The sequence below is a fragment of the Hypomesus nipponensis genome, chromosome 20 (genome assembly GCF_054491055.1).
Source record: "Hypomesus nipponensis isolate SF chromosome 20, ASM5449105v1, whole genome shotgun sequence".
Lineage (NCBI taxonomy): Eukaryota > Metazoa > Chordata > Actinopteri > Osmeriformes > Osmeridae > Hypomesus > Hypomesus nipponensis.
The window spans coordinates 7131967-7142500 of record NC_140380.1 but is presented as its reverse complement, the minus strand read 5'-3'; the positions used below and the strand labels follow the sequence as shown (position 1 = coordinate 7142500).

Here is a 10534-nt window from a genome sequence, read left to right as displayed (position 1 = left end):
GGGGGGAGAGCGAGAGCAACGGACAACCATTCAAACGCAGAGTCACCACTCGTCAGGACTGCATGCACATGCAGGGACATTCAAATGGAAACGAATCACTCCCAACATGCTTTGTAACACCAAAATACATCATTTATATATATTTTTTTATTTATAATTTTTTTTTTGTTTCATATTAATAATCAGAACTCCACACGAGCAAAACGTTCAGCGGAGGGGTTATTCCCAAATCGGTGGAGGGAGGATCAAAGAGGACAGAGCAGTAAGTAAGGTATTGAAATCGGCAAGCTTACTTTTACCTTGAGGTCAGGCCTCTCCTTGACCTTCTTGGCCTTCTTCTCAGGAGGGCCCTTGAACTTGTCCTTCTCCTGGTTCCTTTTCAGCCGCCGGAGCTGCTCCTGGATGCGCCGCCGCTCCTTCCTCATCTCCTCCCGGTGCTGCTCGTCAAACAGCGCAAACTTCCTTCTGCGCCCGCGCCCAAAAAAACCCGGACAGATGTAAAGGGGGTGGGGGGGTCTTAGGACCGGGCGGACGGGAACGACATAACCCAGGGGGGGGGGGGGCTGAGGGCCTGACGCGGAGGCGCCGGGTTCGAATCCGGACGGCGCCGTTCCTGCACCTCGCCCTTACTCTCTCTCTTACATTGCCCGTCTATGTTAACTGTCTCTCAAACCAAACCAGGGCCAAAAATGTATTCAAAAATAAATAAATAAAAATAACCACAACAACAACAACAACAAACACAAAACGTGAGAGAACGCCGGGAGGGACTCACATGAAGTCGTCGTCCTTGGTGGTGCGGATGCGTGTGTAGGCGTCGATGACGGAGGGCTTGCGCACCGTCTCGCAGCGGACGTACTCCTTGCCGTCCTCGTCCCGGAACGTGCGGTAGATCTTGAGGCGGCGCCCCGTGGCCGACGAGTTCAGGCTGGTGACCGAGGACGTGTCGTCGTCTTTGTGGGAGCTGGTGGACAAGGCGCTGGCTGCGCGTCGTCAGGGCAACAAGAGAGAGAGACATAGTCAGTGTGAGAGTGAGAGAGAGAGAGAGAGTGAGATAATGAGTGAGTGTTCATTGTTATTCTTATTTTTATACATATTTTATTTTATATTTAAATTGTTGTATTCTTAGATTGTTTAGTTCTTAGAAATAGTTATACCTTTGTACTTTCACTTAATTTAAGATTTGTATATGTTTAGTTTTGCACCTCCCTGCCACAGTACATTTTGTGTTTGTATAATATACATGGCAAATAAACCAAATTCAGATTCTGAGTGAGTGTGTGAGAGAGAGAAAGAGAGAGAGAGAGAGAGAGATTGAGTGTGAGAGTCAGTGAGAAAGAGAGAGAACATCATCGACCGGACGAGAGCTCACAGAAGCCCTTGCGGCGCTCCTTGCGCCCCTTGTGGTCGCGGTCGCTCTCCTCGCCCATCAGCATCCTCTGCAGCTCCTTCCGCTCCTGCTCCTCCCTCTCGCGGGACAGCTGCGAGCTGGTCTTCTTGTTCTGCAGCATGTTCTCGATGTTCTTCCCCATCTCCTCAAAGTCGCTGTCCTCCGCCGAGCTGCTGTCCGTGTCTGTGGACAGGACCTCGGTGGACTCCAACACCCTGAGGGGGAGAAGGGGGAGGTTTAGAGGAAGTGCTCTGCCTTGCCTGGGACCTCGTCGGCTGAACCGCTGACCCGACACAGAACGGCGGGGTGGGTGGGGGGAGGAGGAGGGGCCGTACTTGTTCTGCAAGTCGAAGATCCTCTGGCACTCCTCTTTGTAGCGTTCCTGGTGTTCGGCCACGGAGAAGCGGGAGCCCCGGGCGAACTTGCTCATGGGCCCCTCGCCGGAGCGCGCCTGCTCCGTGGACATGGTCCTCACCACGTCGATCACCTCCCACCGCGAGAGCTTCTTGATCTGAAAAACACACGCGGACACGCTAAATGACGTATCGCGGTAAGTCGCGGTGGCGGAGGAGACGGCGGAGGCGTGTTGGGAGACGGCGGAGGCGTGTTAGCGCCGTGTCCTCACCTCTTCCTCGGGGACGCCAAACTTGCGCAGCAGCTGCTTGGCGTTCTTGAGCGACAGCCGCCGCAGGTCGGCGTCGGTGCCCGTGACCGTCTTCTTGGCGGGCTGCGGCTCGCGGTCGTCCTGGGAAGAACAAGACACAACGTCATCGCCGTGGTTCGCCGTGTCTGGCGGCTGGAATAACTTTGCACTGGGGCTGGTCAATACGGGCAAGCTCCTCGACTCTGACCACTCAAATACTGTCACAGTGAAACGCTTGTCATCGTTGAATTGTCTGCTGTACTTCCTCTATGCGCTATTTGTTTGAGTTTCTTTGGATAAAAGCGGCGTCTGAATCAGTGGTCTCCATCCCCGGTCCTCGAGGACCCCCTGCATGTTTAAGACGTGTGCGTGTCTGCTCCAACACACCTGATTCCAATGAACGCCTCGTTGAGAGGCTCAGCAGAAGCCTGCTAACGAGCACTCATTAGAATCAGGTGTGTTGGAAGAGGGAAACATCTAGAACATGCAGGACAGAGGGGTCCATGAGGACCAGAGTTGAGAGAACCACTGTGTTCAAGGAATAAAATGCACACACAAACACACAAAATAAATACGATAAAACTAGTGTAACCAAACTATACTTTGTCCATGTCCGTACTGACGTTATCCAAAACACCCAAGTGAATGAATACCCCAGCGCTGCCATGTTTGCGGCCTGGTAGTCCCAGAGGACTGGCGGTCGGGAGGTCGGCGCTGGGCGAGTTACCTTCTGCTGAGTGGGCTTGTTGGGGACTTTGACGTAGGAGAAGCCCTCCCCACAGCCGGTGGGGTCAGCCACCCCTGTCACCTCCAGCAGGCACTTCCCCTTCATGGCGGCGATGAAGGCTCGCGTCGTGTTCCAGGGCGCCGTGCGGACCTAGACAGCGCCAGAGGGATGGATCGATGGGGAGATTATTCAGAACTCGTGGGGTTTTTTTTTTTTTTTTGATGGCGCTCTTCGGCAGGAGGCTAAGCGGGGGGGCGTGATATCGATCGTGACGCGAGCGCAGCTCGTACCTCGTCGTCAATCTTCATCTGGAAGTCTTCTTCGTTTTCCTCCTCGGGGGCAAAGAAGGACTTTTCCCCGTAACCGGCATCCTGCAGGAAAGAGTTCCCGCAGTTATAGCAGGCCAAGACGTACCAAACGAACCAGACCAGACACACCTGCAGCACACATAGCAGACACGACGTAACGGCAGACGCTTTGGGGTCCTACCTTGAGCCTCTGCTCGGCCACCAGCATGCTGTAGTAGGCGCAGCACTGCTCGGGGGAAACCATAGCCCGGATCTCCTCCTCCGTGGGCAGCCTGAAGTCGGGCTTCAGCACCCACCAGTTGGAGTCCATCCCTGGAGGGCGAGACGGGGTCAGCTTCTCGCAACGTTTCGCCGGTCGCCTGAACTCCACGGCCTAACCCCCTTCCCCTCCCCCTGTCAGCTCCTCTCAACGACATCAGAACTGGTCCTAAAGACATACAGGCTACTCTTGACCCGTTAATGCTGTGACGAAAACGTGTTGTCGTCACTGGTGGTGGGGGGGGCTCAGTGTCGGTGAGATGTCTCGTGCGTGACATGGATCGGGGTTAGTACTTCCTGCTCTTGCCCTCAAAGACTGCTTCCTTACCTTCGTAGCGAAAGCCGTACCAGTCATAAAAGGCTGACCTCTTTCTTTCCACGCGCCTGTCTGTCAAAAGCAAGGCACACCACCTGAGCTCTCGCTGCTAAACAAGCCCCGAGGGCGCCCGGCTATCAGATCTACACTGCCCTGACAGGAGGGCCAGAAGATAGACACAGTTCAAAGGTGCAGATTGTCATTCTTGTGGCGTGCATTGCACGCCTGGCGATACTAGGCGTACAAACAACACAAGGCGTGAACATAAAAAGGGAAGGGGGGGGGGGGAAGGATTGTAGGCCAATAGGGAGCACCGGTTACGCGTGTACCTGTCCGCTTGAAGTCGGCGCAGAGTTTGAGGCGTTTGCGGATGCTGCTCTCCGAATGGGAGGGGAAGGCCTTCTTGATATCCTCCATGCGAATCCTCCGCGGCCGGTCTTTGCTCTTCCAGAACAACCGATAGATGAACACCTGGAGAACGAGAGGCCGGAAGTGAGACAGATGACGAAGCGTCAGGCGTGTGATTGGGCCCCACCCATCGACGACGACGGCGACCCCGGCAGGCGTCGTGCGCGGGGATTGGAGAGGGTACCTGTAGGAAGTCTCGGATGTGGGTGTTGGCCCGTTTGGAGTTGGGCCCGGGGACCTCGTAGAGAGGACACTGCTGGCCGACCACGAAGATGTCCACCAGCTCACGGACAAAGTAGCCCTGCCGCGTACGCAGCACCAGGAAGTCCGTCTCGGGCATCTTGTGGAGGTAGATGGGCGCGCGGAACAGGTTGTTCTCGAAAGCCTGAAAGGCCAAATACAAAACGTAAAAAAACACAATACAAACAAAAAAAAAGACTTTTCCTCCGCACACCACATGAGTTTAAGAAGGAGACTGACCGGTAGGAGCTGCCCAGGGTGGAGGGATCCCAGGAAAGGCGAGGTGTGGCAGTAAACCGTCTCTCCGTACTTGCAGTCCGGAGCTCCAGGGTCCTTCCCTGGTTTCTGGAAGAGAAACACGGCAAAACTAAAACAAACCGCAAGGAAATACAAAAGCCTGAGGGGAAAGTCGACGTCGGACTGTTCAAAACAACCGACAAATACATCAAGAGATACGCGGTCGAGCTAGTCCTTTTGGATCCGACGGGGGCAGGAGAGCGGGGGCAGGGACCGGAGACGAGACTCAACTCTTTTGTAGTAGTTCTTGATCTTGGTTGCCATGCCGACTTGCATGATGAGCGGGGGGTATTCCTCGCTGTACTCGGCCAGGATCAGGTCGCCGTCTTTCCCCGTCAGGTCCTGGGCGGTGCGCATGAAGAACATGTCGCCGCCGCCCGACGCCTGCCGCTCCTGCTCTCGCATCTGGAGAGGCGGCAAACATCGTCAAGTCTCACACAACAACAACAACACACACACACCTAATGCTGGGGACACACACACCACAGGATAATCGGGCCGATTTCGGCCCTTCCGACAATCCTAGGTAACATATGTCCCGATTGTCTGGATGGTTCCGCAGATTTGATCAGATGTTCCCCTTGGTGTGAGGTGTGTTAAGAGTGACCACACACTGTAGGAGCAAAACGGCTAAATGTAGGATTTTTTGTCCTCATGTTTGTGGTCTCTCAAAGTTTGAAAGTCTTATAAGATTTAAAAAATTGTAGTGTGTCGCCATCTTAAGGTAAATGTCAAACGTTTATAGAGGGGTATTAAGGAGGAAAAAAACTGATGTGTTTCTGATTTAATTCATGATAAAGTAGTCCCTTTTCGTTCAATGCCACATGGGGGACAGGGGGGGTTTTGAACCTGGGGGTCCTCTTAAAACTGCAGGCAAACCTGCTCTCCACGCCCCCCTCCTCGGGCCGGAGGGGGGGGGGGGTCGAGGCTAGCCTCGTCTCTCACCTTGGCCTTCTTCTTGATCTGTTTGAGCAGAGGCTGGGAGGCGTGGGGCCCCGGCTGGGACAGGGTGCCAAACGAGTACTTCTTCAGGGAGGGCCGGTGGAACTGACGGAGCTTCATGGGGCCCATGTGGGTGGGGAAGAACGGCTGTCTGAGCTCCACTGCCGGGATGGAGTGCTGGGGCACAAGAAAACAGGACCGCGTCACGGGATCGTTTATTTAGAAGACAATTCTATCCAAAGTGAGGGATAGTGGGGGAGATTTGAACCTGGGATCTCTTGACCTGCAGTAGCTGGTCGAGTCTGGTTCCACAGGAAGGTATGTTCTGCTCACCTGAATGATGTTGCCCCCAAACGTTCCCCTCAGGCCCTGCTGCTTGGGGTAGTAGAACTCGTCGTTGGACAGGTTCCACTGGTCCTTCACCTCCGGCTGGGACATGTTCTGGAGGGAAAAAACAGAAGATCGTTTTCCTGGGGGGTTGGGGTTAAGACATTGAGCCCCCCCTTTGCTTGCGATTGGCTGACAGAGGTGGGCGTGAACCCGGCGTCTGGCCGCTCCTGTACCTGCTGGGGCTCGTCTTTGATGACCCCGGTCTTCCCCAGCAGGATGCGGCTCTTCTTCAGGGCCGACTCCTTCTTGTTCTCCTTGGACGGAGAATGGGACGTCCTCTCCTCCTTCTCATCTGGGATCTCTGTGTTACGGGGGGAAAGAAAAACAAACAAAAAACAGAGGATGTTTCTTGAGATAAGAATTTGAGCTCCGGGGCTCGAGATGTTCTCGTCACGATACTTCTGAAGTGATATAAGACGACTTGGGAGTGGAGGGGGGTCAAAAAGTCGCGGGGGGGGGGGGGGGGTTTACCTAAGATGATGTTCTCGTCGTTGGGGTCCAGGGTGAGGACCGGGGGAGACAGCAAGCGGTCCATGGCCTGGTCGTCCCAGATGATGTTGTCCTCCCAGCGCCCGTACACCAGCTCCTCGTTGTCGATGGGGAAAATGGAGAACCAGGGGGCGTCGTCCTCGTGGGAGGCTGCGGAGGAGCACAGGGGAGGGCGTATCGCCCGGTCAACAGGGCCCGTGACACCCGCGTCCCTCCATTTCGGTTTCCCGGGGGACGGGGGTGCAGGGCTGTGGTACGAAAAGGGCACGGCGACGCCGTTGCCGGCCGACGGGCGACCCGGCCTCGCGGTACCTTGGTGGTCATGGTTGTGTTTGTCCCGCTTGGACCCGGAGAGCGAGGGGGGTTTGGGCATGGGTGGAGGGGTGGGAGGCACCAGCTGGGAGTTACTTCTGCTAAGACCTGGCAGGGGGGCGCAGACAAACACACACACAGAAACAAAACGCAGTGAGTTGCCTATCCCCCGACTACAGCAGCAAGGGTGGGATTCGCGGTCTAGGTAAACGCCGCTAAGGTTCCTAGCGTACGCAAAGGCGCGGGACTTGTTGGGAAGCGGCGCGTCCCAAACTCACCCTGCTGCGCGTTGTAGGCGTTGGCGTTGCGCGTCATGCTCGAGGGCAGCCACCCGGCCAGGCTGGCTCGCTGGGTCTTAGTGCCTTTGTGTTTCACGTCCTCGCCGTTCCAGATGATGTCGTCCTCCCACTGAAGCTGGGTGACCATGAGGAAGAGCTCGTTCTCCAGAGTCTCTTTCTCCTGGCTCCCCTCGCCCGTCGTCTCCTAGTAGAAAAAACACGTAACGAGGTCAGACGTATGTTTTCGCGCTTCAGAGCCCAGTCGAATCTGTGGCGTTTGAGTCGCGGGAGTCGGTACCTCCACAGGAGGCTGCGGCGCCGGTTCGGGCTCCTCCTCCTTCTCGTCGTCGTTGTCCTCCTTCAGCCTGAAGCCGTACTGGAAGCCGCTGCCGTCCTCGGGCACCCCCAGCATGTCGTACCACAGCTGGGCCGGCCCGTAGCGCCACTCGGCCACCTTGGGGCGCGACTCGGCCACCTTGTCGCCGTCCCCCGAGGCCTGGGAGAACTTGGACTCGACGGGGGCCATCATGGTGATCTGGGGGGCGGGGGTGGAATCAAGACGGACGTGGTTCCAAGTGGACGTGACGTTTGCCAAGACTGCGTGGTTACCAAAAGCGGCTCAATGTAGCAGCCGGCAGCCAGTGATGCTTCCTATCGGGGACGTAAACCTACTGAGCGCGTCTTAACCCACGAGACCACGTGCACTCACCTCGTCATCCGAGAGACACTGCTCTGGGGGTGGAGCGGAGGCGTATTCGTACTCCCAGCCAGACTTCAGCTCTGAGCCCAGCTCCATGGGCTCACCCTCCGGGGGCGGCGTCCCAGGCTGGGGGTCGCGATGCTTCCTCCTCCGCTTCCTGCGGGCGCTCCTCCACACCGACGGCATGTTCTTCCCAGGCCCAAACAGACGGAGGAAGCGCAGAACCTAGCCGGGGTTTTTTGTGCGATTCGAAATGGTAAATAACCGGTGAAATGCGATAGAATAACACGTTTGGAGTTTTTGGGGGGGGGGGGACGTGTGAGTGGTAAAACGTTAAAGAAGGCCTCACCCTTCCGGGCCTGAACACCGGGAAGAGCTCCGTGACCCCCGGGAGAGCTTTGGCGGCGTCCTTCTGCATGATGCCTGCCAGGGGCAGGGTGAGGCAGCCCGGGGGGCCCCCGGCCCCGGGGCCCGGGCCAGGCCGGTCCGTCTCGGACTCAGAGTCTGAGGAGCTGCTGAAGTCCACCTTGTCTCCCAGGGAGGAGGGGGCGATGATGGAGGGCAGGATGATTCCATCTCCTTCATCCCCAACTGTGGAAGGAGACACACAGCCAATGTAGATACACTCCGCTGCTTACCGTCTCAATGTAAACCCGAAAAACGTTGTAATGCCTGCACAGACCGTTTCTTTCATAATTGATGTCATGGCAACATGCCAAAGAACATGGTCTGAACATTTTTCACGTATGAACATAAATCTCCCTCCAGTGTCTAAAATACATTGGGACTGAACAGGGAACGTTTGAACAACTCTGTCTAACACACTGGTCCTGAAGGTAAACACGTATCCAAAGCAGGACGTGTCGACTTTGGCAATTCAGTTCTCACCACTGGCCGTCTGTGGGGCCAATTCCTCCTTCTTGCCCTGGGTGGGGACGATAGGTGGAGGAGGAGGGGGCATCAGCTTGGCGTCGATGTCTTCACAGTCGGCATCGTAGTCATCCTCATCATCTGAGGGGATGGGAAAAAAGGCATCCTGTGAGACCATATACAGACATAGCCTGAATGCTATCATGGCTTTATTAACAGGATTGAAAGACAAGGTCAGGCAGCTGAGGAATCAGGTGGCTGAGCGGTTAGGGAATGGGGCTCGTAATCAGAAGGTTGCCGGTTCGATTCCCGGCCGTGATAAATGATGTTGTGTCCTTGGGCAAACTTCACCCTACTTGCCTCGGGGAGGGAGGGAGGGACGGGGGGGAATGTCCCTGTACTTACTGTGAGTCGCTCTGGATAAGAGCGTCTGCTAAAATGACTAAATGTAAACAACATCATTCAAGAGCCAGAGCCGGAATGTGTCACCTGTCCTCCTGATTGGCTGGAGGGTCCCCATAACGTGACGGCACTTCCTGGTCTCGTCCTCGGCCACCTCGCTGATGTCGGAGTAATCCACAGCGTCTTCGGTGCTCTTCACCCAGCCTGCAGGAGACGAGAGAGGCAGCCGTCACGCAAGGCTCTGGGGGGGGGGATGGGGTGGGCTTCCACAAGGGAGGGGCTGGCCTAACTGTCAGGCCCGTTAAGGCTCACCCTCGGCATCTGTGCCCCCGGTGTCCCTGTCCTCGTCGGGGTCGTCGTCTTCGCTGGCCGTGATCTCTGTGATGAGCGTCCCCAAGCCGAGGGAGCCCAGACCGGCCAGGTGCTTCTTACACTCCTACCATGACAGCAAGGAAGTCCGTAAAGAAATGCGTATCAAATCAATAAAGTAATCAGATCTGCGCCTCTATTGCTGCTTCAGGACTAGGTTCGAAAACACATTTTGTTTTTTATATGTTCCTCGCGTGTTTTTTTTCGGCTCGCAAACTTACCGTGTCCAGCACGCTGTCACCCTCCAACTGCCCATCTTCGTTGATATTCCCAAAGAGGAAGCCAGTGAGAGAGAAGGGACGGTCTTGGTCTTCATCGCTGTCTGAATCCGACATCCTGACGCTGAAAGACGTTTAACATAAATTTAAGCAAACTATTGACACTTATACTAACTACTGTTGAACTCTGTATGTTTTGAAAGACTTAGAGATGTGACTTCACCAATGTTGCCATATTAGTTCAATCTCAAGGATGTTGTTCCGCAGTGTTTACTGGCTAGACTAGCTTAGTTAACGACAACTATTACTGATGCTACTGTACATTGTGATAACATACCTCAGTTACTTGGCTTTCGGTCACTTATAGATAGATCAGTGGACTCAAATCAGTTGGGCTGCAGCCAACCACACATGCATTATCATCAATCCAGCGCAGAACTAGGACCAAAGCTGCACTAGTTACTTAGCTAACTAGCTGGGCTAGCATAGCCCGGCTGGGTTTCGCCCTCAATGTCCTTATCGTTTCTTTCTCACTAGAAACTCTGTGTTGAGGTGTAAAAAAGCGTAAACTAATCTACATATCTTTGTTTAGAACGAACGTTCATCAGATATGCAAGCTAGCTATACGGTTTCATGTTGTTTTTTAATCTGGAAACGCAAGCAAGCGAGCAGGCGATGCTAGCGCTTGCGCACAACAAATTTCCGTGCGAAATGGCCAGCCTCGCGCTCACTTTTCGACAGAGAACGGTACTTGGTCGCCATCTACCGGACACAGTATGACAACTGATGCCTGTTCTATCGATTTGAATATATAAGTACATGTCGACATTTAAAATTGGTAAAGGCCATAAATAAAATGTGTAACAATTTTCAACATTTATATGGTATAGTAAGAAACAAAGAATCCTTGTTTGTATTCTGGGTTGAGTATACTGTATTGAGAGTTCAACATTTTCTATGCTGTCTTGACAGATAAT

The 10534-nt window shown here is 54.6% G+C and overlaps 1 protein-coding gene across 5 annotated transcripts in view; it reads right to left on the bottom strand.

Annotated features, from left to right (window-relative positions):
- taf1 (TAF1 RNA polymerase II, TATA box binding protein (TBP)-associated factor) overlaps window positions 1-10252 on the bottom strand; it is a 20013-nt gene extending 9761 nt beyond the window's left edge. For 3 of the 5 annotated variants that reach the window (XM_084684206.1, XM_084684202.1, XM_084684203.1), the window contains exons 1-26: window positions 9895-10252; window positions 9561-9681; window positions 9283-9406; window positions 9058-9174; window positions 8587-8709; window positions 8048-8289; window positions 7708-7923; window positions 7297-7533; window positions 6999-7203; window positions 6391-6828; window positions 6093-6220; window positions 5863-5970; window positions 5533-5706; window positions 4819-4992; window positions 4531-4635; window positions 4235-4435; window positions 3972-4113; window positions 3655-3714; window positions 3250-3380; window positions 3051-3131; window positions 2761-2910; window positions 2016-2135; window positions 1726-1901; window positions 1373-1605; window positions 776-983; window positions 294-465 (exon numbers count right to left, since the gene is read on the bottom strand). In XM_084684206.1, coding sequence (XP_084540332.1) covers window positions 294-465; window positions 776-983; window positions 1373-1605; window positions 1726-1901; window positions 2016-2135; window positions 2761-2910; window positions 3051-3131; window positions 3250-3380; window positions 3655-3714; window positions 3972-4113; window positions 4235-4435; window positions 4531-4635; window positions 4819-4992; window positions 5533-5706; window positions 5863-5970; window positions 6093-6220; window positions 6391-6828; window positions 6999-7203; window positions 7297-7533; window positions 7708-7923; window positions 8048-8289; window positions 8587-8709; window positions 9058-9174; window positions 9283-9406; window positions 9561-9674 — 4179 coding nt within the window. In that variant the 5' untranslated portion in view covers window positions 9675-9681; window positions 9895-10252. The remainder of the gene's footprint in view (window positions 1-293; window positions 466-775; window positions 984-1372; window positions 1606-1725; window positions 1902-2015; window positions 2136-2760; window positions 2911-3050; window positions 3132-3249; window positions 3381-3654; window positions 3715-3971; window positions 4114-4234; window positions 4436-4530; window positions 4636-4818; window positions 4993-5532; window positions 5707-5862; window positions 5971-6092; window positions 6221-6390; window positions 6829-6998; window positions 7204-7296; window positions 7534-7707; window positions 7924-8047; window positions 8290-8586; window positions 8710-9057; window positions 9175-9282; window positions 9407-9560; window positions 9682-9894) is intronic. The other 2 variants (XM_084684204.1, XM_084684205.1) reach the window with 2 other exon arrangements.
- Between the last annotated feature and the right edge of the window lie 282 nt (window positions 10253-10534).